Source organism: Acinonyx jubatus, chromosome B2 (genome assembly GCF_027475565.1).
Source record: "Acinonyx jubatus isolate Ajub_Pintada_27869175 chromosome B2, VMU_Ajub_asm_v1.0, whole genome shotgun sequence".
Lineage (NCBI taxonomy): Eukaryota > Metazoa > Chordata > Mammalia > Carnivora > Felidae > Acinonyx > Acinonyx jubatus.
The window spans coordinates 117,318,915-117,345,738 of NC_069385.1; the positions used below are offsets into that span (position 1 = coordinate 117,318,915).

The window sequence follows — 26,824 nt, forward strand, 5'->3', positions numbered from 1 at the left end:
GCCTGGCAGGCGGGCGGTGCTCAGTGACTATTGGCGGGAGGAATGAATGAATGTACTGTGCGCTCGTGTGCTCGGGGCACATGCCCCAGCACGTGCATGCACACGTGGGTGCACACGCGCACATACACACACACACAGACAGATGCACTTGGCATTCATCTTCATTGTTGCTCAAGCCCGGAAGCAGCTTTTGTCTTTCCCCACGTGGCGTGGACCTCCTTGTCACTCTAGAAGCCTGAGAGAGAGAGAGAGAGACAGACAGAGAGAGAGGGAGAGAGAGATTTTTTTCACCGCCTCCCTCTCTCCCCTCAGTCACTCATCCCTTCTGCAAGCAGGAGGTTCTGCCGGGTGCCAGCTCCAGACACACTGTGCGTCACTCTGGGGTGCCCCCACCTGCTCCTTCCAGGGGTGCAGTGGGTGTTGGGAGCAGTCCATTTTTCTCTGATGTTTCCACAAGTAGCCCTGCCCAGCATGATGGGGGCATCTTAAAATGCCTGCTGAGTTGACAAGACCAGGCATCCTCACCCCAGGAGGACGTGCCTGTTGCCCCTGGAGCAGCCCTACTCTGTGCTGGGGGACATCTGAGCAGGCTCTCTGGAGCTCAGGGAGGGCTGCCTGGAAGAGGTGACAGGGGCCCTGTGGGCAGAAGGAGCTAGGCAGATGGACCAAGAGTAGGCCAGCCGTGGTTGGTCAGGGGCTGCTGGAATCCAGGTTGTGGCTGACCCTTGTGCTGGCATTGGCAGGGGCGTGGCCGCCCCCTCCCCTGTCGTGCTGCTGTTGGGAGAGGAGAGGACTTCTCTGAGGAGAATGTTAATCAAATGCCCCTCTGGCTTCAGCAGTGCTGCTGAGACAGAGCTGAGGAGGCATCAGTCAGAGCGCCCTTGGGCCAGGTTGTCCCAGTCACCCTGTCCCGGGTGTCCGGTGATGGGGGGGGGTGGGGGGTGGGGGTGGGGGGGGTCCCTGCGTCTCCCCATGCACTGCAGGCCTGGGTGGGGCCAGGGGGGAGGAGGGCCTTGGAGAGCCTGCGGGTCAGCATTCCAGGAGGAGGCCCCCCACCGCCAGGAGCACAGTAGTAACAGCACTGGGAGAGAGCTGGGGGAGGGACCTAGAGGGGGGGCATGGGGATAGAGGGCTAAGGGAGGTGTAGCGGGAGGGATCATAGCCCACCTTTGGGCTAACCTTTTGAGTGCTTACTGCCTGCCCGCAGTTCCCGAAAATTCCCTCGTGTGACCCTCACGACCTCCCATTTGGCAGCTGAGAAAACTGAGGCCTGAGAGGTGAAGCAACTTGCTGGAGGCTTCCCAGTTGGTGGGTGGCTGAGCTGGGATTTGAACCTGAGCAGTTTAGCTTCCAAATCTCTGCTGAAACCACCCCGCTAGGAAACTCGGGTGGCCTGGAACTGAGGAGCCGTCAGACGGGGAGGAGGAGCTGGCCAGGGATTATCCCCTGACCCTGCTCAGGAAGCTGTCCCCTCCCTCCCAGCCACCTCAGGGCTGGATCCCTGTTCCAGGGTCTCAGGAATTGTTGGGGGCAGATCAGGGGCCCCTCCTGGGCTCCCAAAATCCGAGACCAGGGCACCCCTGCAGGCTGACTAACATGTACCCCGTGGGAACCCCATGCTTGGCCCTCCCACCCTTTGTGGGAATGGGGGCTCGTGGTGGGATAGGGGCCTGGGTCCTGCTCCCCGGACGTCCGTCTGTCTGGCTGCCATCCCTGCCCATGCAGAGTGCCTGAACCGGAGGGGAGGTGGCTTGGAAGGAGGAATGAAGGATGAGTGAGAAGTTGCCTGTGGGAGGGACCCCGAGACCTCCCTGGGCTTCGTGCCCCTCTGCTGGGCGCAGTCCCTTTTGACACAAGCGCTGTGTTGGGTGGAAACATCAGAAGCAGGAGACAAGCTTCTTCTAATTAGGAAGAGAGTGGGTTCCTGGGCCTGTGATTAGCACTCCTCGCTGAGGCCCAGGCCCAGGCGGAAGCTGACAAACACCCCGGAAGCTGACAGACAACCTGTCTTCTCTCAGGGACCTGCTGGGACGGCAGGCTGGTAGGGCAGGCCCTGGCCCCACAGTCCCCACCACCTGCTCCAGCTCCAAATTCAGGGCACTTCTGTTCAGGGGGATGATTCAGGGGTGCTGTCTGTTTTGTTTTATTGTTAAAAATTGATTAAATATGGACATTACAGATATGTTCAAAACAAATAGGGTGGTGAGCCCCCACGTACATGTGACTCAGAGTTGTCCGTTCTTGGCCATTATTCTTTCTTCTTGGATGTGCTCTCACTGCGATGCTTTGGAAACAAACCCCAGACCTCCTCAGATCCCTGCATCCTTCAATATTTCAGTACATATCTCTAAAACCGCAGGTCTCAACTGGGGACAGTTCTGCTCTGCTCCCCGGGAGGCACTTGGCTGCGTCTAGAGACGTTTTTGATTGTTACAACTGCGGAAGGCAGGGGCTTCTGGGATCTAGTGGGTAGAGGTTGGGGTTGCTGCTCAACATCCCTCAGTGCACAGAACAGCCCCCCAACAAAGAATTATACCCCCAAAGCATTAATAGTGCTGAAGCTGGGAGACTGCTCCGAATGACAGACTCTTAAACACCCAACCAACCCCTGCGGCTGTGATACCCTTAGCGGGCCTTAAACATAACAGACGTTTACAATTAACCATCAGCTATCTGGCCAGAGTCCACATTCTTGGGGGTGTTGTTTTCGTGCTCCGTGCTCTCCAAGGCAAGGAGGACCGGGCTAGTTTTCAGAGGCTGTTGACACAGGTAGGAAAGGGGGCGGATGCTTCGGCTCGGGAAGATTCTAGGCGGGAGGTATGTTTGCATGATTCTACATGCAAAACATACACGGGGTATGAGGGGGAAGGTGTCCTCCCAACCCTGTCCCCTAGCCACCTGGTTCCCTCTCTGGAGGCAACTTAGCTGTTTCGTTTCAGGGCGGCGAGAGTCTGTCCTGCCCCCTCACGTGATAATGGGGATGCTGTTCACACGCAGAACTGTGCCTCGTTTCTTTCTTTCCTCTGTGGGTCTTGGAGAACTGTGCAGAGCAGTGCATGGAAAGCTGCCTGGTTCTTTTTCACGGCCAAATAGTATTCCTGTGTGGCCGTAGCCTCCAGAGATTTGCTATTAGAAACAGTGCCACAGTGGTTAACGTAGCATATGCCATCTTATAAAGATCACAAGAACTACAATGAGAGGGTTTGGGGGTTAACCCTTAGTTGCTCAGCAAATCCAGACAACCAAACATCTGTTTTTCCCACCTCATCCTTTCCTTTTTCATGGATGAGCTCAGTGAGGGGAGGCAATGAGGGGCTTGCTGGGGCCCGCCTTGGGGGGGCATCACAGGGCATAGGCTGGGCCATGTTCTTTTCCTAATGGGCATCCTCAGTGGAAGGCAGACCTCCAGTGTCCCCGGGGATAGGGACACCCAAAGCACAGTCCAAGTGGGCAACCTCTTGTCCAGGGTGTGCCCCAAATCCTGCTGCCCCCGGAACATTCCCCACTCTCAGTTGCCACAGGCTGGCTGTGAGGTTTTTGTCCTTTGGGAATGGTCGGATGTCAACCACAGGAAGAAGGACAGCTTAAGGGCTCTGCATCTCACTTTTGCCTGGGGAGGGTCCAGGTGGGGGTCTGTGGGTGCGGAAAGGTGCTCTGTGGAGAGCTGGGGCAGGAGTCTGCTGTTGGGCCCTGTATCCCAGCCTGCAGAGAGAGGGACTTCCCCGGGGTGGGGTCCCTGTTCACTCTGTCCTCCTGCAATTCTATCTGTGGGGTGGTGGGGCCCTGTCTTCTCTGACGTGGGCAGGACAAAGGAGCCATGGGGACAGGGTCTGCTGGGTGGTGACATGAGCGGCTGCCTGGGGGGAGTTGATGAGCGAAAGGACTCTCAGTCTTTATGTAACTGGAGGCACCCAGAGGCTCTGCTGTGTGTTTATGTATGTAATCCTGTATGATTCCAGGGTGTGTGTGTGTGTGTGTGTGTGTGTGTGGTCCAACCCGTATCACAGGGTCTCGCCCAAGACAAGAGGAGGCAGTGCCCTGACCCTTCCCAAGGCGGTGGGGACGAAAGGAGGTGGTGAGTAGTGGTGTGGTGCTGGCTGGGCATGGTGGGGGTGCCAGCAGCCCCCATCAGCGGCCCCTCTCGCCTCCAGATCCCCCAGATCAGCTACGCCTCCACAGCCCCCGACCTGAGTGACAACAGCCGCTACGACTTCTTCTCCCGAGTGGTGCCCTCGGACACATACCAGGCCCAGGCCATGGTGGACATCGTTCGCGCCCTCAAGTGGAACTACGTGTCCACGCTGGCCTCGGAGGGCAGCTACGGCGAGAGCGGTGTGGAGGCCTTCATCCAGAAGTCTCGGGAGGATGGTGAGTCATGCTTGGGAACAGGGGGATGTCAGGGCACAGTGGCCAAGCGCCGCCTGAGAGCCACTCTCTGGGTCCTGCCCCAGGCCATTCCCTCGTGGGCCTCAGTCTCTCCCGGGAGCACTGGGGCACAGTCTGTGGCCTTGCCGGCCTGCTGGGTGACTCCCAGGGGGCAGGGGGTGGACGGAATGACTTCTGCAGACGTGGCCAGGCAGACAGAGGGACCGCCAGTATTCCCGGCGCGGGATCCAGTGGGACAGCTGCTGTTCTCAGACAGAGAGAGAAGGGGAAGGGGGTGGGGACGGAGGTGGTCTTGTTTAAGGGCGGGTCTCAGGGACCCAGGAGCTGGGAGATCAGCCAGCAGGTTCTTGGAGAAAGAATTGTTTGAGGAATTGAGCTGTGTGTGTGGAGGGGGGGTGTGGGGTGAGAGAAGGGGCCGTGTCTTACATGGGGCAGGCGGGGCTGTGCTTCTTCCTTGTGGCTGCAGGGAAGGAGGTGCCCCTGGGTGGGATGTGAGGACCTGCGAAGGTGATGTGCTCTCCTGGAGGTCTCCCCCATTCACCACCGGGCACCCTTCTCCCCATTAAGCTTGCTGCATTCCCTTAATTGTCCTCAAAAGCTCCAGGGATAAAGCTTTTAGGTATCAGCAAGCAGTAAGAGGCAGGCACAGCAAGGGTTAACGCTCTGCCAAGTCTGAAGCCTGGGCCACTTGGTTCCGATGGCCCCATGGCCCGGCTGAGGGAGGGTGGCCTGCATGGGGCTGTGGTGGTGGGGATCCGGATCAGCAGTCAGGCCCCTGGGCTGAGGGCTCCAGCTGGGTTGGGTGAGCCTTGATAAGAGGGATAGTTCAGAGAGGATGGGGTGTGGGGGAAGCAGAGAGGCTCTTCCCCCTCCTGACAGACCCAGCTCCTGGCAGAGGGGCCCCTGGCCTCTCCCAAGGCTCTTTCTCTAAATAGCTCACTGTGGCGCCCTCGACCTTGGAGGATGGCATCTGTATATTTATACCCGTATAACCCCAGGACTCTAATTGCTTTTCCTAAGGACCACAGAGTATCCAGAGGCTGGCGTTGGTAACACCCTGCGGGCATAATCCTGCTATAAATCTCAGATAAGCCCCTTTAATTGTACAGCCAGCACAGCTCGGGTGCCTGTAACCTGGTGGAGAGGACGGAAGTGGGGCGGCGCTGACCGATGGCTGTGGCTCCGGGCCACTCCCCGCTCTGGCAGCTGGCCAGGCAGAGGGGGGCATGGGGTAGATGGGCCCTGCTCTCACCTCTAGGCAGGTGGGCGGCAGCTCCCTGGGGGCCCCCTGGTAGCATCAGGCCCCTGGTGCCCCAGCCCCCTGCCTCTGGCTGCCCACATGTGCTTCCCTGCTTTGCTCAGACACAGGTGCCTCTCTCTGGTCTGGCCCTGCCCACCCTGCTCTGGCGGTGCCTGTCCCCAGTGGCTTGAATCCTTTCCCACACTAGCCCACCGCCTGTCTCTTTAAGGTGGGCAGCAGGATTTGGGGACAGAGGCGCTAGATGGGGGCAGGGACAGAAGGTCTAGAATTTTCATATTCGGTTGTGTTCAGTCCCTGCCGTAAGGTTCTAGAAGCCACTCCTGGTGCTCACAAAGCTCTCCCTATGTGCCTGGCACACGCCGAGCACCTGTTGTCCTGGGTGATCCTCCCTACCCCATGAGGTAGGCACCCCTCTTTTATAGGGAAGGAAACTGAGGCTTGGAGGGGCCAAATAATAGCTGGCACCAGGTCATGCAAGTGAGAGGTGGAGAAAGGATTTGAACCCAGGCTGTCTGGCTCCAGGACCAGACGTCGTAACTGCTTTTGTATTCATCACTCCATCTTCTGCCCCTGTTTCCCATGGATGGGGGCATGACAGACAGTCACATACACGTGCGTGCATGCACACACACAGATCCCACTGGGGTGAAGTCTAGGTGTTGTGTTTTGGCTGAAACTCAGACTACTGTTTGAATTTTCCATAAGCATATAATCAGTCATTTGGTAGTTAGAAAATACGAAGTCTGCTCAAGATTTTCAAAAAGGAATTCTAGAAAAATAAGAGAACTAGCTGTTCTGCCAGGGCCTGCGGCTCAGGGGCCCTCCTGGCCTGGCACAGGTGCCCGTCACACACCCCTGTGCCCCATCCCGTCGCCAAGGGCCTGACCTCCTGCCTGGCCTGACCTCCCACATCCTCAGACCCTCCTGCTGTCTCCCCTTGTAGCCCCAGGGCCCTGGCTGGGCCTGCCCTCGTGTTCGGGCAGCTAGGTCTCCCCTCATCCTGCTAAATGAAATTTGATTTGGAGGAACGTCTTTAGGTGGGTGAAAAGAAAAGGAGAGAGAAAGCCATGCTCCGGCTGGCCAAATTGAAATCAGAATTGAGCGGCCCGTAGAAAGAGGCCGCTGTACCTTGTAGCCTAATCCCTGTGAAAGATTAAAGATGTCTTTGGCCGTATATTGTATTGATTCGTCCTCTGAAGTATAAATCATCTGTGAGTTGCTCAGAGAAGTGTCAGCGGTGTAGAGGGGAGGGCATGCCTGCCAGGCTGAGGATGCACATCAGAGCTGAGGGGAGCTTGGCCAGCAAGTCCTGGGTGCCTGCTCTATGGACTTGGGGTCCTACAGGGGAACATAACTGTGTCCAATTTAGAGATGAAGAAACTGAGGCCAGAGAGAGTAGGTCATTTTCCCAAGGCCACGTAGCCAGGATGTGGAGGACCAGGGATGGAACCCAGCTCTGTCCTCTGGGTGGGGAGCTCTCGCATAGCACCCAGCGCTGACTGGGCCATTGGCACAGGGCATAAAGAAAGCCCTGGCCCCGAATTTCCCAGCCCCCATTAGCACCGTGCTCTCCCTGGGCCATCCTGTGGCCCTTGACTGAGCCCTGCCCCGTGCCAGGCACCCTCCCTCCACAATCATGAATCCTGGTGATGACCCTGAGGGCCTGGTATTTGTGTTCCCATTCTACAGATGGGGGAACTAAGGCTCAAAGGGGTGAGGTGGCTTGCCCAGGCTCACACAGTGAGGTGCTGGAGCAGGACTTGGAGACAGGTGGTCAGACCCATGACCTTCAACCCCATGCTGTCCGTCTCTCCCAGCCTGGATCACAGGGGTGGCAGCATGTGGTTAACGGGTCAGTTCTGGCGGACGGACCCAGGCTCCGGCTTGGCCACTTATTGGCCGTGAGAGCCCTGGAAAGTCATTCCGCTGCTCAGTTTTGGTTTTCTCATCTGTGAAATGGGGGTAAACCAGAACGAAATGTGCTTCTGGCCCATGGCTGTGGGAGCTCTGGGACACACATCAGAGGTTCATTATCAGGGGTCTGGCTGCCTGGGCTATGGCCCTCCCTGCTCCCTGACCGTTCCTAGGGAGGCCTGGGGCGAGCTGGAAGGTCTGTGGGGGCCCTGACTGAAGCTGCAGGCCACGTTCCGGGATAGGGCTAATGACAAAACCACAGGAGCCCAGGCCAGCCTGGGCCTTACAGGACAGCAGGTCTCGTGGTGACAGGGCAGCGAGGTGAGCTCCCAAGGCAGCTAGGGCAGGACACGTGTGGGAGTGAGGGGCGCACATACGTGATTTTCTGGGCACGTGACCGGCAGGCCTGCCTCAGTAGGGGTGTCCGGGGACAGGCCCGTGTGCGTGTGCACTCTTGTGCATTTCCCCCGCTTTGAATGCCAGGGCTCCCTCCTCCTTGCCAGGCTGCGGCTGCGGAGGGGAAGGCCGAAAGGCAGAGTACAACCAGTGCTGGGATTAGGCATGCAGCGCAGGCCCCACCTGGGCTCCGGAGATAATGCCGAGTGAGTCACCTAGGGAGGGAGAGACAGGCTTGAGGGGGTGGTACAGACAGACGTGGCCCTGCCCTCGGTGCCTCCCACCACCGTCCTGGGCCCTCTCAGGGTGGGGCTCTGGGGTGTAAGCTTTTATAGCCTCACAGCCTTTCTCTGCCCCTGGGCCCCCCTGTGAGCCTCGGTTTACTTGCAGCAGTGCTGTTTCACGGATGAGGAAGAGGAAGGCTCAGGGAAGTTAAGGGGCCTGCTTAAGGTCAAACGGAAGTGTGGAGTAGCAGCCCAGGCTCCCCGTGTGGGCGACAGGAGAATGGATGATATTAGTAGGCAGTATTTATGGAGTCCTCCCGTGGACCAGGTCTTGTTTTACACACTTGGTTGGTGTTAACTCATCTAGCCCTCAAGACAGCTCCATTATATGGATGGCAAAACTGAGGCTCAGAGAGGTTAAGTAACTCCCCTGAGGCCACCCAGCTGGGAAATAGCAGGAGTGGAATTTGAATCCAGCAGAAGGCTCCCCCACTTCTGGTGAATGTGGCAGGAAGGACACAGGTCAGTTCCTGGCAGCGATCTCTCCAGGGGGTCACCTGGGGAATTTGGTTCTGGTCCTCTCCGGTAGGTGGCTCCAGCACGCTGGGCACATCCAGGCCCGTGCCTCTAGGGTGGGAACGCCATGGCCTCTCTGGTGGTGACAAGAAGGGGTGGGGGCGGGTGGGTCAGGCCTGCTCCTTGGAGGACGTCCTGTCCCTTGCACGGCGAGAAGTTCCAAAGCCTCATCTCCCCGCTGTGTCCCTGTGTCCCCTATTGATATTCCAGAGATGCTGGTGAGTCAAGCTGTTGCTGGTCTGACCTCCAGCTCCAACTCCCAGGGCTGAGCATCAGACTTGCATTTAGATGGCCTCAGTCAGTGCAGCGGCAAGGGTGGTGACCGGCAGCCAAGGCTCAAGGCCGGGGCGCCTCCTCATCCCACGGCTCTGTGACATCTCTGGACTCAGCTTCTCTTGCTGTGAGGGAACACTTGCCTTCTGGAGGCTCCGAGGTGAAGGGGGAAGAGCTTGGCCAGCCAGAAAGCTTTGTGCCACAGGGGTCGGGGGATGCTGACGCTCCTCATATATCTGGGAAACCAGAGAGGTTTGCCCCAGGCCCCCCCCCCCCGAGATCCAGAGACCCCCTAAGAGAGGGCCACTTCCTTTCCTGCTGCCCCCCTGGTCTTTACTCCTTCCACTCTCCTCTCCATTTCTCTGCTGCAGCCACACCAGCCTCTTCACTGCTCCTCTAACACTCCAGACATAAGCCCACCTCAGGGCCTTTGCACTGGTGGGTCCCTCTGCCTGGAACTGTCTTTCCCTGAGTATCCACGTGGCCCACATCCTCGGTGCATTTGGGTGTCTTCTCAGCTGTCCCCTCTTCAGAGAGACCTTTCTGACCACAGTATCTGAAATAGACCCTCCCCCAGCTCTCTGTTCCCTGTTCCCCGCTCTGTTTTTCTTACAGCACTTGACAAGTAAATGTGTATTTGTTTATGGTCCACAAGGGCAGAGATTTTTTGCCCGTTTTGTTCTCCGCTATGTGTCTCCCTGGCACATAGTAGCTGCTTAGTAAATGTTTGTGGAATGGGTCACAAAATCCAGCCCCCAGTGACTCACTTCTTTGGCCCTTCTCCCACTCAGGGGCCTGAGGCTGCTCTCCTGACCTGCAGAAGGGCAGACTGAGGCACGGAGGGCTAGGTTGAGCTGTCCCGGGACCCCAGCTTCCTCCCCGCACCAAACTCGCTGGCTGGCCCCGACCCTCTCGAGACTCACTGAGGACAGCATCCTTTCCCGGAGGTAGAGCAGGGGTATGAGAACGCAGGGCTGCTCTGCAGCTGCACCAGGCTGGGATGTAGGGCTCAGGCTCCTGTCATTCTTCGCCACAGTGCCTGTCTTGGGATGCTTCCTCCTGAGATGCAGCCTGCGCTGGAGGGCAGGAAGGGGAAGAGGCTCGGTCTTCCGGACTCACTTGAGTTTCCCAGCTGGCCTGGGCTTCACACTCTCTGTGTATGCAGCCCCTGTGTGAGGAGAGGAAGGAGCCAGCTCTCGGTGCGCACGGGAGGATCAGTGCACCACCAGACCCAGCACCCCGCCCTGCCTGCAGCAGGTGCTTAGCAGAGTGTGCCTGAATGAGAACCAAGGGCTGGGATGATGCGTCTGTTAAAGTAAGAGATACACTGCGGGGGACTCGGCCCAGCCAGACCGGCTTAGACACGTGAAGAGGAAGGGAAGGGCATGCCAGGTGGGGGAACAGCATGAGAAAGAGGCTGAAGGGAGGAGTGAGTCAGGCAGAAGGGACCTGGCTGAGGGGCCTGGCCGTGGGATGGGGACCGATGCGAGATGGAGCTGAGCAGAGTTTTTTAAAGCCAGTCTTGTGTTTTAAAATTTTCTGGCAGTTGGGGTCATGTCTGCTTACCCAAGGGAGTGTATTAGCACAACCCAGCTCTACCTGCTCAGAGCCCTGAGTGGCGGGGGTGGGGTGGGGGGGGTGGGGTGGGGGTGGGGTTCTGCCCTTAAGGCTCAGGCCAAGGCTCCGCCTCTCTGCGGGCTTCCCTCCCTAAACTGCTCTCCTCCCAGGTGGAGATGCTCACCTGAAGGGAGGAAGACCTTCCCCAGGGCTCACCACCTGGGAGACCTCAAGCACACCTGCCCCAGTGCCTATCCAACTTTCCCTGGGCCTCTGCCGTTTGACTCTGGCTGGGTTCCTTGAGGCTGGGGAGGGATAGGGCTCTCTTGGCTCTGTGCTCCTCACGCTCCCTTGCACCCAGCAGGGCCTCAGTGGATGTTTATAGAACGAACACGTGAGCAAACAGATGACCAGCCCTGTGTCCTTGGGTCCATCACTGCCCTTCTGGGGCCTCCTTCTTGTTCATCCGTAACAGGTGCAGGAACATCAGCTCATCTCCTGCATCTAGCTCTGCCCCCTACAGGCTGTGTCCTCACCGTCCATGGCCCCTGGCTCCAGGCATTTTTCTCCATAAGCGAAGGCTCTCCGAGGAGCGCTGGAAAAGAAGACATCTCTCAAGACCTAAAGGCGTGAATGTCAAATGATGACACTTCAGAGTTTGGTCTTTTGGCTCAGGGATTACTGGGGCCAATTCCATGGGGACGGAGCCTGGAGCATGCAAATCTTCTCACCCCTAATCAGATGAAATGTGGTTGAAATTAGCCAAGGAGCTGGGGAGCTGGAAGCAGGAGGGGCCCTGCCACTGGATTTAGCTTGGTGTATGTGAGAGTGAGGTACTTTGTAGCATCTTCTTCGGGGGAGACCTCTGGACCCTCCCCCCCGGCTGCTTCTGGGAGCCACAGCACAGGCCCAGTATGCCCTGGCCATTGGCCACACATTCTCCAAGGATGTGGAGGGGGAAGTGGGCCCTACCTCGCAGCCGGTCCCCACCATTCTAGCTTAGGAGCCAGGCCGCCAAAAACTTGAGACCCATCACGTCTCCTGCTCCCTTGTTCTGCTGCCCATCACTCCACCGTAGGTGGAGATTAAGTGGACCTGGCACGGGCACCGCCTCCCGAGCCACGAGGCCTACCACGCGCCAGCTGGGTCTCCTGGACAGCGCTTGGAGATTGGCAAGGTGTTGGCATCGATGTGACTGCTTGGTGATTGCCAGGTCAATCTTCGTACTGCTGTGAAGATGAACCCCGAGCTTGCCCGGCCCGCCTTGGGGACTTAGCCTGTCCACTCTGATTTCTCTGCCACTCTGGCCTTTGGCAGGGCGCTGACACCTCTTGATTTTGTGAGTCCCCTGGGTTGGGTGTCATTGGGTCACTTTTCCTGCTCTCTCCAATTCGTCTCTGATGTGCTTCCCCTGACCTATCACAGCAGGGACGTGCACCGATCTGGGTTTGCCTCTAAGCTTGACGGGGATGACAGGAAGAAGAAGATATTAGATGCCGAGCCCTTCTTGCCCTGAATTTGCATCCCTTGCCTCCTGGACAGGAAGCAGCATTTTCTTTCACTGGTCTTCTTTGTGGAACGCGTTTGAAGATTTCTTTGGGGTTTAAAAAAACTTCCCTTTGTTGGTTGCAGCCCCTTTGTGGCTTTGACCTTCTGAACCCTGTCCTCTGGATGCCGTGGTAGAGTGGAGTGGGTAAGAGCCCAGATGCTGGCTCTGTCACCATGAGCTGCACCACATCGAGCAGTCCCTTATGGTCTCTGGGCCTCAGTTTCCACCTTGTGAAAGGAGGATATTAATAGTAGCCTCCCCTCACCGCCTTTTAGGTTGCTGTGAGCAGTAAGCGAGTTAATGTGTATGAAGTGCTTAGGATAGTCTGGGCCCTGTAAAAACACCAGGCTGCCAAAGGTGTCAGTTGTCACCATTACTAATCAGAGTGGGGGAGCTGGGCCCACTTCTAGTTCTGCTTCAGTCTCTGGGTGGCTGTGTAACCCTGGGCTGTTCACTTTCCCTCTCTGAGTGTCAGCTTGATGACCAAGATGAAGGCAATGGGTTAGGGGACTTCGGAGGTCCCCCAACGTGCATCTTTGCATGCTCACCCACCGCTCTTGGCTTTTCTATCTGTCCTCACCACATGGAAGTCCAGATACCATAGGGTTGGCTCCAGCTTCCGGTGTGTCTGTCGTTCTTGGGCCCAGACTTAAGCCCACAGAGTAGCCATGCACAGAGCAACCTGATCCTTCTGATTTTTTCCCCTTTGTTAAAGAGCGATTGGAGAAGGCCAGTGACCTTCCCCTGCTCAGGTTTGGGACCTCCAGGAACCCTCTACACCTGTTTGCTGACTATTGGACTTCAGCCTGTTTTCCTATCTGAGGTAGGGTCCTCAGTACCCCCACTCTGAGCTCCTTGGAGATGTAGCTAGCTAAAGCATGCCCCATACTGCCTTTTCTCTGAAGCTCTGGAAAGATCCTGTGAGCTCACCATTTTCTTTCCTCTGCACTCTGAGGCTTCCTGCTTCAGGCCTGTATGAGGCTGCTGAGTGTCCTGGGTGGGGTCTCAGCCTCATCCTCTACTCCTGTGTGACCTTAGGCAAGTCACTTCCCCCCCCGCCCCCCCGAGCCTCCAGTTCTTCATCAGTAAGACCAGCAAGGGGCTGGGTACCTTCTCTGATGGGCTCATGCATGTGGACACAACTGAGGGCTGCTCGTAGCCATTTTTGCCTTGTTATTCTGTGTCCACCAGCCCTCTTCCCAGTGTCTTTGAGCCCCAACAGGCCCTGTCTAAAAGGCCCCAGAGTGGGGTGCCTGGGTGGCTCAGTCACTTAAGCAACTGACTTCGGCTCAGGTCATGATCTCACCGTTCGTGAGTTTGAGCCCTGCATCAGGCTCTGTGCTGACAGTTCAGAGCCAGGAGCCTGCTTTGGATTCTGTGTCTCCCTCTCTCTCTGTACCTCCCCCACTCATGCTCTGTCTCTCTGTCTCTCAAAAATAAATACACATTAAAAAAAATTTAAAAGAAAAGGCCCCAGAGGTAGGGAGGGTCATATTCCTTGGTGGTCACTTCTTCAGTGCTTGCTCCCTTCATGCTCCTGGGGCTTTCAGGGACTCAGAAAGATGGAGTCCAGGCCTCTAAGTCACATAGAGCCTGCTCCATAGGATGCAGCTGGTGAGGAGGAGAGTGGGGCATTTCTTTTCCTCTTTAGCCCCTCATCCATCGCCTCTGCATGGTAAGTCATTCATTTGCTGAATAAATATTTATTGAGCACCTACCGTGTGCCAGGCATTGAACCAGGACACTAGGGACATGGCAATGGACCAAACAGATGAAGATCCTTGGCCTTGTGAACTCACATTTGGGGAGAGGGCCAGAGGCAGCTTACAGTAAACAAGTAAATGCATCACTATATAATACAATTTCAGGTATCTCCCTCCTACAATTTCAGGGAGGAGCTGATGGCATGCTATGGAGAAGAATAAAGCAGCTGGCAGAGAGGGCCAGGTAGGGGAGACAATCTCATATAAGGTGGTCAGAGAAGGTGCAGAGGTGGCATTTGGGCAGGGCCCCAAATGCAGTAAGGGAGTAAGGTTTGTGATCTCTGGGAAGAGTGCCCCAGGCAGAGGAACGAGCAAGTGCAAAGGCCCTGAGGTGGGAGCCTGCCTGGCATTTCTTGGAGAATAGCCAAGAGGAGGCAGGAGCAGAGTGAGTCAGGTGGAAGGATGTAGAAGAGGAGGGGCTGATCACATGGGGGCTTAGTTGGCCACTGGGAGGACTTTAGCTTCTAAATGAGATGGGAACTATTGGAGTGTTGTGAGCAGAGAAGGGACGTTAACGGACTTGGGTTTAATAGGATCTTTCTGGCTGTTGTGTAGGGAACAGACTGTGAAGGCTGAGGTGACTGAGGCAGGAATGCCACTGAGGAGGCCACTGCCATCATCCAGGTGAAAAGCAATGATGGCTTAGACTAGGAGTGGGGATGATGAGAACGGACTGATTTAGGGTCTTAATTTTTTTTTTTTTTTTTTTTAATTTTAGACAGACAGAACAGGAGCAGGGAGAGGGGCAGAGGGGGAGAGAGAGAATCTTAAGTGTGGATCCTGATGCAGGGCTTGATCCCACGGCCCTGGAATCATGACGTGAGCCGAAATCAAGAGTCAGATGCTCAACTGACTGAGCCACTCAGGCGTCCTGAGGGTGTATTTTGAAGCTCAAGCCCGCAGGACTTGCTCCTAGATCGCATGTGGACTGGAGGTCGCTCAGGCAACTCCTGGGTTCAGCACCACGGATAGCGGCAACCACCCCAAGGCCAGACCTTTGGGGAATCCCTGGTTGGCTTTGGTCCCAACAAACTGCCAGTTCTCTGCCAGTCTTTGGCTGCTGAGCAAAGCCTCATCTTTAAAGTGCAGGTCTCTTCCCCTCAATTCTGTCATTAATTTTTTTTTTTTTTTTTTTTTTTTAGCCAAACATATTTATTTCTGGGCACTGCTGCGAATTCTTTTTGGGATGAGGCAGGTGTAAATGCAATTACAGTTGATCTTTGAACAGCCCCGGGGGGTGGGGGTGCCAACCTCTGTGCAGTTGAAAATCTACATATAAGTTTTGACTCTCTCAGAACTTAACTATGAATAGTCAGGTTGACTAGAAACTTCACTGATAACATAAATAGTTGATTAACACTTATTTTGTATGTTACATGTATTATATAGTGTTATAAAAAAGGAAGCTAAGAAAAAGGAAATATTATTCATAAAATCACAAGGAAGAGAAAATACATTTACAGGACTGTACTGTATCGAGAAAAATCCACATATAAGTGGACCTGCACAGTTCAAACCAGTGTTGTTCAAGGGTCAACTGTATATAGCTGAGAGAAGAGGTCTGGAAGCATTTGTCTCCAAAAATCCCTGCATCTGGCTAAACAGTTGTTTGGGGAGGGGGAACCTCCTTGAGGAGGGGTGATGGGAGGAGAGCCTTAAAGAGTGGGTGGGCCTGTCCCAGAAGAGCAGAAGGGTATTCTGGGTAGAAGAACTGCCTGACTCATGCAGTACTTGGTGACGTCTTCCTTCCGAGAGTGAGGAGTGAGGAGGGACAGCATTCCTGGGAGAACAGCAGGCCTATGTGGGTTTGGGGGAGTCTGGCCCATGGCAGAGACCACTGCCCCACCCCCAGGAATGCCACAGACTTGCTGTGTGTCTTTGGACAGGCCACCATTCCTCTTTGGCTCTCAGTTTCTCCATCTGTAAAATGGGGATAATCGCAATCCCTACTTTGCTGGTTATTGTAAGAATGACAAAAACAGGTGAATTAGCCATCGGAAAGGCCAAGAAAGGGCTGAAGGGCTTGAGGGGGGCGGCTGTCTTTGAGGTCTGAGCCCCCAGTGGTGAGCACTTGGTCTCTTCCTGGTGGGGTTTCTCCCCCTTGCATTGTGACTGTCCTCCCTTTCTCCCCAACTTACATTATATCCGTGCCTTATATCCGTGTCCCATTTTCCTGTAGACAGAATGATCATATGGATATTCTATGCAAATTCTCATTTTTAATGAGCCAGAAGGAAAGCTAACGACCATTTGGTAGACATCTTGGGACCCAAGGGAGGCTTTGGGATGGGGGGAGGAAGCAGGACAAAGTGACAAGCGAGAGGAGAGGGGAGGGAGGGAGAAGAACAAAGATGGAGAGGGACACAGTTGGGCTGCCGTGGGGGGAATGGGAGGGGTGCCTTGCCTGCCCCATTTTACAGATAGGGAAATGGGCTTAGAGAGAGGAGGCAACTTGCCAGTCACCCCAGAAGGTGGGAGAGAGAGGTAGAAAGGCGGAAGAGAGGGGGAAGATCAGCTGGAGAAAGGAAAGGGGGAGGCAGCCAGACCGAGGCTCTGGCTCGTGGGACTTGGTTTCTTTATCTGTAAAATGGTCACCTAAGCCATGGGTTGATTGGGAGGAATTAATGAGAGAATGTGTGAGCACTGCATGAACTTGAGGGCTGTGGAATAATGGAGGAGTGTGTGTGTGTGCAGGAGAGAGAAGGAGAGAGAGAGAGGGAGGGAGGGAGAGCCCGATTTGGGGCTGGTTCTCACCAACCGTGACATCTGGGCCAAAATCAAGAGTCAGACGCTTAACCGAATGAACCACACAGGCGCCCCTAGGCCAACTCTTCATTAATTAGTTCATTCTTTCATTCCTCAGCATCTGTTATCTACTTCGTAGATGGCTATCAGCTCCGTGAGGGCAGGACTCTGGTTTGTCCTATGAATAGCTGTGCCCACAGTGTCAAGGACAGTGCCTGGTACTGGGCGGGGGGGGGGGGGGGGGGGTGGGTGGGTGGGTAGGTGCTTCATAAGTTGTTGCTGAATCAGTGAATGCTCGAGCCTGGCAGTGGCCATCTCCCATAATTTTCATTCACTGTGCTAAGCGCAGTGATTGAGATGTTGGGATCGTTAAGGGCGCCCAAGGGAGAAGGAGCCTGGGGATACCCACGAAGGCTTCCTGGAGGAGTGGGCCATGCGCTGAACCCTTAAGAGTGGACAGGTGCTGACTTGAAGGAGGAGTCTGGGGAGGGGAGTTGGGCACAAAGGCAGAGGAACAGTCTGAGCAAAGGCAGGAAGAGAGGGACACCTTGGTGTGTGTTGGCAACTGTAGGTGCTGTTGGAGGTGGATGATGGGGGTGCAGGGCCTCAGGACTTGGACTTGGCCCTGAGAGAGGTGAGAGCCACTGAGGGAAGGGAGTGGTGGAGTGGGATTGGAGTTTTGGTGGAGAGTTAGGGGGCCAGGCCGGGCTGTGTAGGTGTGGGACTCTGGTCTGGTAAGACGGTGTTGATGGGAGTCGGGGTGCACAGCGGATAAGAGCTGAGGGGTCAGCTGGCTGCTTCCGGGTGAGGCTGGACCTGCCCTGGGAGCGCTGAGCCAGCCTGGAGAGGGGCCGGGGCAGCATGTGTGTGAATAGCACATGCTGGGCTGCCTTGGGCCGATCACGGCCCTTCTCTGGGCCCTGGTTTCAGTCAGAAAGGAGTGCTGCCTCCCCCAGTTCTGGTGTGCAGGATGAGGGTCAGCTGAGTATCCGTTCCCAGCTCCCTTGCTCCAGGATGCCCTCCGGAGACCCACTCAAGGCTGTTCCCAGGGTTTAGGCCTGGAGCCCCTGTCCAGGTCTCTGTCTCTGTGCTCCTAGCTGTGGCCCAACAGTGTTGGGAGAGCCTGGGGAAGCTTGTTGGGGTTAGGTGAGCACCGGGCAGCTCAGGGCCCACATCTGGACCTCAGCCCCAGACCTTTGTCCATCATTTCCTACTCACCTGAGTCCTGGGCAGCCCATTACCTCCAGAAAGCCTCTCATGGCGTGCTGGGTCAGGCTGGTGTCCGCCCCTGTCCTCACTGCTGTCCTTGCCACCGTCCTCTGCCAATGCCAGTTAATGAAGCACGCGCACATTCACCGTCTGGGTCCTCCCTCCCTGGCGTGGGTCAACAGCCCCATTTTCTGGCCGAGGTAGCTGAGGCCCAGTGGGGTGAGGGGATTGCCTGCATAGATCGGTGCCGGGGCTGGGCCCCCCGTTTGCTGCGTGCTCTGCTCTTGTGCCACCTCTCCCCCTGGCCTGGCCTGAAGAGGAGGGGGCGAGGACTGGTGCCAGAAAGGGTCCGGGAGGACTTCATTACCCACTGCCTGCTTGTGGCGGGGGTGGGGTGGGGGGGGGAGCGGGTGCTGAGCCCGCCGCCGGCGGGGAGACATGCTTGGCCTGCCTGGGTAATTACATCTCAACATTTCATTTTGCTTGTCAGTTTCCACTTCCTGGGGATGTGGGCTCCTAAATATTTCATCCCGGCCTGCAGCTGCCTGTTCCTCCCTGGCCAAACCACAGGCCCAGCGGCTGGCCCCCAACCCCGACCCCTCCCTGCCCAACTGAGCTTTGTCAGTTCCTGCTATGGGGTAGAGCTGGCCAGAGGTCAGATTCTTCACGCCCCTGCCCCATGCAAGGTCCCCGCCACCAGCCCATCACTGGCCCCTCTCCTCAAGGGGTCAGGGGTGAAGAGGCCAGGCAGACCACACTGCTGGCAGTTAGGCTCAGTTCAGCCGATGTTGATTAGCACCTACTGTGTGCCTGGCACTCCGCTGGAAACTGGGGAGTTAGAAACGAGAAAGACACGGTCTTCACATAAATGGGCTTATGGACCGATGGAGGAAGCCGACAATCACATTATAATAGCAAACGCTTACTGAGTGCTTCTGTGCCAGGCCGTGCACAGAGCGCCTTATGTGTATATTAACTTAAGGCCCAGAGAGGGAAGTAACGTGTCCAAAGTCACCCAGCTAAGAAGTGGCTGGGAGCCCTCACGCCTCAAAGCACGAGAGCTACAAAATGGGTCACAGCACAGGCAGAGGATGGCACGTGCCTGTGGAGAGGGTGTAACGAGAGCCCAAGTAGACAGTGATGAGTTCCGGCTGGGGCAGAGATCTGGGATGTTTCCAAGGGGAAGAGGAGGAGAAAATGAGCCCCTGTGGGGTGTTGGGCGGATAAAGAGCAGGAAGGGTATTTCTGGCAAAGGGACCAGCAGAGGCTGAGGGTGGGAAAGGCTGAGTTGAGTTGGAGAAAGAGGTCCTCTTGTGGTAGAGTGTGGAGTTTGAGGCTGAGGAAGCGGGTGTCAAGGGACACGGGGGTCCTGTTGTGTGAGGGGCCCCTCGGCAGAGGACTCTGAGCTCACACTCGGCGATCCTGTGTTCGGCTGCCCCCTGACTCGCTGTGTGAGCCTTGGGCAGACTCTTCCCTACTCTGAGCCAAATCTGAGAAATGGGTGGGGATTCCCTCAATCAAAGGATGCCGGCATGGCCACTGAGGGGGGGGGGGGAAGGCGGGGCCTGGGGGCTGGGTTGGGGCAGGGGTCTCCTGCGGGGGGGGGGGGTGGGCAGTGGGCAGGGACAGGTAGGAACCAGCCATCTCTCTGTGCCTTGCACCCCGTCGCCACCACCTGCCTCCGAACCTCTTTGCTTCCTTTTTTATTTATTTTTTTCTGCCTATCTCGCTTCAAAGGTGTTTTGCCTAAATGGGTTTGTGTTAAGATATTAGGTCGATCACTCAGCAAATTTCCCTCTGCTCAGAGCTGAGCACCATGAATAATGCAGCTCTGAACAACGCTGCCACTGCCCAGCAGCCTCTGGGGAGGGGACAGCCACGCTCGGCTCAGAGGCACTGAGCCCCACAGCCGCCTTGATTAGTCCCCCCATGGACCTGCCCCTCCCCTCCCCCACCTGTCCCCTCTGAGGCCCGGCCTGTCCACAGGTGATCCCTGCAATCTTCACAACGACCCTGCGTGTCTGGGGTGGGGGTAATGCCATCCTGTTTTACAGATGCAGAAATGGATGTTCAGAGAGGTTGGGCAAAGTAGCTTTTATCACAAAGCAAGTAGCTGGTTGAAATGGGACATGGGCCCTGCTGTGCCCAGACTCAGCCTCCTGTGTCACACCAGGCCAGCTCTCTGATGCCCGTGTCCCCTGCACCCCCAGAGCCAGCCAGGTTCTCCACACGGGCAGGGCTGGATGAGAGTGGAGGCAGAGGGAGAGGGTTTCAGAAGAAAGACAGGATTTGCCTCACTGGAGGGGCCACCGAAGCTGCTTGGTGAGTTGCCATGAATGCATGTGTGTGTGTAGGGGGGTGGCTGGGAGTGGTGGCAGGGGCTGAGATTGTTCAGGAAAGGAAGCATGTATGTTCTGCCCTGGACAGTCCCTGGGCCTCTAAGCTTTGGTCCTGGGTTCTTCCAGCACCCTGTGTCTGGGGACAGTTCTTGCTTTATCACGGTGCCCCTGGTCCCCAGGGCTTTGCTCACTAGCCCTGGGTCCTGGCCCAAGCTGGGTGATGAGGTCTCTGCCTTCCCTGCTCCTGCCCTCCTCCTGGGGCAGCCCCTACCCCCACCAGACTCACCGACTCCCCGGAGGCATTGGCTCCAGGAGGAAGACGCAGGCCTTCACAAACTCCATCGCATTTGAGCCTTCCTCCCACTCCACCGGGTACAGTTTCTTTAAGTCCTTTCCCATTTTGCAGATGGAAAGTCTGATGCTCAGAGAGGCTGAGTAACTTGTCCAAAGTCACACAGTGAGTAAGCTGTGGAGCCTGCATCCTTTGCCTCGAGCTGGAGGGGCGGAGGAAGCTGAATGCAGGTGCAGTGTTCATCCTTTGCACAAACCTTGGGGGTACGTTAAGGAGGCACCTCCAGGCGGGATACTGGATGACTGTCTTATCCTCATTGTCCCTTGGTACCTGGTCCCTTTCTGGCTCCAGCCAAATATCTCACTACCTCCCTAGGGCTGGAGTCATCCTGGCCACAGTGGGGAGGGTAGATACTCTATTTCATGCCCTTCTCTACTGGCCCTGCTGTCTTCCAGAATCTGAGGACCTGCCAGTTTGCATGGCTATCTTATACTTTTCTTCCCTCCTTCTTCTCCTCCTCCTCCTTCTTCTTCTAATGTCAACTCTACCCCCAGTGTGGGACTTGAACTCACGACCCCAAGATCAAGAATCTCATGCTCTACCAACTGAGCCAGCCAGGTGCCCCTTTGCTTGTTCTTTTTTTGCCTGTGTGTTTCCTAAGCGTCCATAGCAAGGAATTTGCATTTAGGTGGAGAAATAAAATCTCAAGACAAGGCAGGACTGAGAGAGATGTCCAGGTGTGTGTGAGGTGTGTGCATGGAGCTCATGAGTGAATCCTACAAGGGCAGATGCTGTGCACAGCTTATCTTTGTAGCCTGGCATGAAGTAGGTCCAGGCACAGAGTGGGTGCCCAGTGCCTGTGCGCACAGATGTCCGGGCGCTCGGCCTGACCAGGTGGTGGCTCAGAGGGGAGGTCACAGTGGGCTGCAGGGGTCAGGAGCTCCCAGAGGAGCTAGAAGGGTTTGTGCAGGTACAGGTGCTCACCTTGGATTCCTGCAGAGCCTCTGCCCCTACACCCGTGTTGGTGGCTCCTGCCCCCCTGTCCCTTCCGTTCCCATCAGTCCGGCACTCAGTGGCTCATTCATCCGGCAAGCGTGAATCAGTGCCTGTCTCCCGAGCAGGTGCAGCATGAGTGCGGGACCCCTTGGGGCTCTGACTAGAGATGCAGGTAACCAAGGCCCAGTAAGGGAAGGGCTGCAAGGGTGGGAGCCCCCTGGCTGAGGGCGCAGAGGCCTGTGGGGGCAGCAGTTGTGGTCGGATGGCAGATTCTGGTAGGGACCTGTGTAAGGCTGGATGTTGCAGATCTGAGGAGGAGGTGAGACCTCAAGTCTCTGTCTCTGTCTCTGTCTCTGTCTCTGTCTCTGTCTCTCTCTCTCTCACACACACACACACACACACACACGCACGCATGGAGCCACCGAGGGTTGTAGGGAAGGAGCCATGTGTCAGATGGAGGCTAGAGTGGAGGCTAGAGGGTGGGGAGTAGGTCTGGGAACAGGAGCAGAAAGAGCCAGTGGCCGTGAACCTGGCCTGAGCTGCTGCCCACCCCCCCCCTCCCCGCCCCCCCCCCCCCCCACCCCCCCCCCGCAGAGGCCTCGAGCCCCCTGTGGAGCCCCAGGCCCAGCTGGAGCCAGAGCTGGTCAGACTGGGCTCAGTGCGGGCCCACCCCTCACCGTCTCCCACAGCCCTACTCGCCCTGGAACAGCCACGGGCCAGGGGCCTTCTCCCAGGGCCTGGGCATCTTCCTGACCTCAAAACACCCTCCAGGCCCGGCCCTGCTGCCTGAAAACAAAAGTACCTCTGGATTCATCACTGACCCTCTGAGTACCTTCCTTTCCTGAAAGCGCATTTGGGGAGAGGGCCTGGCTCTTGGAGTGGGAGGAAGGAGAGCAGGGCCACACGCGCGTGCGTGTGTGCGTCTGTATGGTTCGGGGTGACTCCCAGCCTCCCTCATGCCTTCCCCCACCTCCCTCTCTGCTAGGAACCTCCAGGAACCTGGGGGCCCCCCTCGGGTTGTGCAACTCCCCCCACCTTTCTCTCCATGTTGCAATTTGCTGCCTTCACATTTTGCCATAATGTAGATTCTTCCACTTGATTTCCTAGGATTTGTCTTTTCATTGTTTTTCTCTCTCTTTAAATTTAAAAGGGGGGAAAAAAGCAAGGAAAAGAGAAAGAGGAGAGGAGCTCATGTCTGTGCTGGCCTCTTCAGCGGCCGGCTTGTACCATGAGGGGAAGGGTGGGTTCAGCCGTGGGGAAATTTCTCCTCCCTAGTCTGGAGCCCAGCCCCCCAGTGCTGTTTAGGCCAAGTGGACATCCTGGGTTGCAGAGTGTGATCCCAGGGCTCTGGGCGCTGGAGAAAGACGGAGTGGATGTGGAGTCCTCCCAGGACAGGGAGTGCTATGGATTGGGGTGCCCCATCCTGGCCACTCTGCCCACCCCTCTGCCTGTGTGCTGGCCGCTTAGCTCCTTTCTCAGGGCCTGGTGAGGGAGGGAATGAGATTTGGAGGAAGAGACAGATGCCCAAGCCTGGAGGATGTGGCTGAGGCCTCTGGGGAGGAACCAGGGAGCCTAGGTCCCCTGACTGTCCCACCTTGTGGGCTTGGGGAAAAGCAGGCTGCTTTGGTGGGAGGGCCTTTGCTCTCTGCCTGCCCTGGCTTCCAGGGTGGGCCCAGCCCATAAGTGGGGGTGCTGCGGAGGGAGGAGATCTGGGGGTTGCTTGGGGGGTGGCAGGATCACGGGGATGCTTATTCAGACAAGTCGAGTGGGGAGAGCCATGTGGCAGGGGACAGGGAGGTGTGGGGAGGAGGAAAAAGTGGGCACAGGTGCAGTGTGTGTGAACCTAAGTCCACGGGGGCATTAGGGAGACCCCTCCAGGCAGGAAATCTGGCTGGCTGACTCCCCCTGGGCATCCCTTAGTGCCCGTGGGTTTCCACGTCCCCGGCCTCAAACAAGCGCGTACAACCCCAGGCAGTGGAGGACAGAGAAATGAGGTCATTTTAACAGCGAGCTCTCACTTGAGGATGGGATCTACAAGTCCAAAGTGTTTTGAGTTCCTGGCTGTCAGGCAAGGCAGCAGCTCCTAGGGAAAAGTCAAAGCAGAGTCCAAATCTGTGCCTCTTAAGCTGCACGGCCTGGCCTGAACTTCCCCGTCCTCTAGGACAAAACCGGGTGGAATGAGGGGATGCGGCCCCCACTTCCCGCCCTCACATCACCCTACTTACTCGTCTCTTCCCCTGCCCTGCCTCTGAGATGTTTTCTGCCACTGTGAGTGGGCTGTATGAGGGTGGGGGGCTCTGTCCTCCTCACGGCTGTCCTAGCCTCGAAAACCTCCCCGGTACCTAACAAGCTCGGTAAACATCTGTAGACTCAGTGAAGGGAAAATCGTGGTAGCATGTGGGCACAGTGTGTTGTTGAACGCAGCGTGAAGCGTGGACGAGCCGGCAGCGGGCCGGGCACCGGTGGGCCTTCTGCCATGTGCTCCTGCTGGCCCGGAGGGCCGGTCCTTTTGCATGTTCCCTCGGGCTCATTGCTGTCTTTGCTGGTCTTGCTTTCTTTCCCAGCTAGACCGTGAGCTCCAAGGTAGGAATTTTACTTCTTATCACTTCTCAACATCTGATTGATTGTGCCAGGAACGGAGCAGGGCAATTCTCGAGTGAATGCATGCATGCGTGAATGAATGTGGATGGATGGATGAGTGAATGAACAAACGAACAAATGCACAGGCCCGGCCTCGCCCTTGGGGAGTGTAGTTGGAGGCAGACGCCGACACAGATACCTTGGCTGGGCCTGGAGAACACCGGGAAAGGTCACCAGGCCGCAAATGGAAAGGGCTCAGAGACCACAAAATACAACAGGCAACCGATATCAAGTTTTCTAGTGGAGTCTCTATGTCACATTCAAGTCGGGGCAGGTGCCTGGAGCCCGGGGGAGTCACGGGGGACAGCTGGCCAGCTCATGGCCTGTTCTCAGGGGAAGAGCGGATTTCGGGAGCCAGAAGGCTGGCAGGAGAAGGGAGGTCCCAGACAGGCACCCCCCACCCCTCCCCTCCCGTGCACTGTGGATGCCACTGGGCTGCGAGTGCTGAGTAGCTCCATTTCACCGATGAAATAGGGAGGCTGGGGTGTGCCCTGGCATGTTCTCCATCAGGCTGCACACGTGAGGACTGGAGCGCCCTCACTGCCACTTGTGCCTGGAAGGTTTGTCTCGCTTGGGTCCTGGGGTCCACGTTTACCAAGCACGCGACGAATCTAGCAGACAGAAGCTCCTGCCTTCACACAGCTTTTGCTCAGAGGTATGTGCGTCTCCATACAGACCGCATCTTGTTTTATTATATGTGGTCTTTAAATCCCTCACAAATGGGACAGATCAGGTTGCGATTTGCCTTTTCGACCGACTTTGTGTCCTCCCAGGATTTTGTGGGGCCGACACACGAGAGCTGTTTTCTTTCCATCGGGCAAACACCCATTTCTCCGATCTTCTGTTGTAAAATATTTAGGTCATTTCCGTTTGTTTGCTATTGCGAATGGCGCTGTGGTACATGTCTGGCCGGCTCCCCCTCCCCATGTGTGCGTTTCTGGGGAGGAACGCAGAAGGGGGCGGGCCGGCTTGTAGGCAATCCGCACACTTCACTTCACCGGATGTCGCCCTGTGGTCTCCAAAGTGTTCCTTGGATACTCCCTCATGGAACTGTTCAGCTTTCTCAGAGTAGAGGCAGGGCCTGGAGGGACGGGACCAAGGACAAGTCCGTTTTGGCAGGTGGGACGGCACAGGACGAGGGGAAGGTGTGGAGATAGGGCAGGCTCTGTGCTACCGTAGCTGGGGGTGCGCTGGGCACTCACTGCAGGAGGGAGCTTGGAGGGGTGAGGGGGCTGGTGGGGGCCCAGGGAAGTGAGGGGATGCCCCAGCCTTCACTGTGGGTTTAGTCTGGGCTGTTACGCTGTGACAAAGCAGGCGGGAAGCAGTGAGAGGGCTGGCCTGGGTTTTAACCCCCTTGGTGCAGTGGTGAGAGCCTCATCGGGAGGTGGGGTCTGCCCCAGCTGCTGTGTGCCCCTGGGCAAAGTGCTGCTCCTCTCTGGCCTCATCCTCCTCGCTCCCTGTCCAGCTTGGGCCGGGAGGTCTCTGAGGTCCCCACGCCCGCATGTGCTCAGATGTTCTTGGCAAGTGCTTGTGGCTTCCTGCCCCTGGCCCTGTGAGCGGAGGCACTGACTTGGCGGGTATCAGAGCCTGTAGCTGGCAGCTGGGGTGTTTGCCGGGGGCTGGGAGGTTGCGGTGTGGAGTGAGGGGCTTGCCAAGGGGGGCTTAAGGGGCCACACCCAGACTCCTGCGTGTCCCCTTCCTTCTTATGATCCTACGCCTGGAGTCTGGGAGAGGTAGGAGGCTCCAGCCTCTGATCAGAGAGTGTTCTTTGCCACTTAGGTTTAATTCAATTATATGTGCTCTCCGTATGGACCCTTGGATTATTACTTTATCCATTGAGAGAGGCCATGGGGAGAGGAGCAGGGGGTGCAGACAAGGGCACCGTCCCCGGTAGAGAGGTTTGAAGAGGGCATCCCAGGGAGCGTTGGCCATGGTCCCCATGGTGATGGTGATGGAGCTGCAGCCTCGGGGACAGCACAGGCGACAGAGGGGACAGAGGGCTGGCGGGCTTGGTGTCTGACTTGGAGTCTTTCCGGAGCCGGGGAGGGGTGGCAGGAGGTAGGGGTCAAGAGAGACCCAGTGACCCAGGCCTTTTCTTTCTCGGCCTAAGAGAGGGTTTGGACACAGACCCAGATTGCAGTCCCACTTACTGGCCGTGTCAGCTCCGTCAGCTACCTAGCACCTCCGAGCCTCAGTCCTCCTCTGTAAGATGGGGCTATGAGCACCCGCCCCAGGGTGTGTGAGGACTCGTTGCACGCCCGGCCTGCAGTGCACGTTTCAGTAAATGCTGGTCCCTCTGAGGCTACTCTGGTCCTCGGTGCCACTCACTACTGACAGCTTGCGTCATGTCAGCAGAGCCCCTGGTGAGCCAGCCACTTAATCCCCCATTCGGGGGTCCCCGGAGCAGCCGTGCGGACAATTGGGCAGCCACGCAAAGGGACCCTGTGGGTACTTGGTTTCTCACCTTGGGACAGGGACACCAGAGGGCACTTACTCCAGAGCAGGCAGTGTGCTCAGACATGCCCATGTCTGTGGCCCGCAGGATGTACCCTTGACCTTGTACCCCAACCCATTGTCCACGTGGCCCAAGCCATGACACGTTGGAATGGCAGAAGGGGCGGTTGCCGGAGACAGATGGCTTGCGTTTCAACCCCTACCTCGCCACTGACTGTCTGTGTGACCTTGGGAAGCCACTTAACCTCTC

The 26,824-nt window shown here is 56.9% G+C and overlaps 1 protein-coding gene across 4 annotated transcripts in view; it reads left to right on the plus strand.

The window, feature by feature from the left end:
* Positions 1-26,824, plus strand: part of GRM4 (glutamate metabotropic receptor 4) — a 116,410-nt gene that overhangs the window by 49,415 nt on the left and 40,171 nt on the right. For all 4 annotated transcript variants that reach the window (XM_053222923.1, XM_027057965.2, XM_027057964.2 and 1 more), the window contains exon 3: positions 4,152-4,368. In XM_053222923.1, the coding sequence (XP_053078898.1) occupies positions 4,152-4,368 (217 nt within the window). The remainder of the gene's footprint in view (positions 1-4,151; positions 4,369-26,824) is intronic.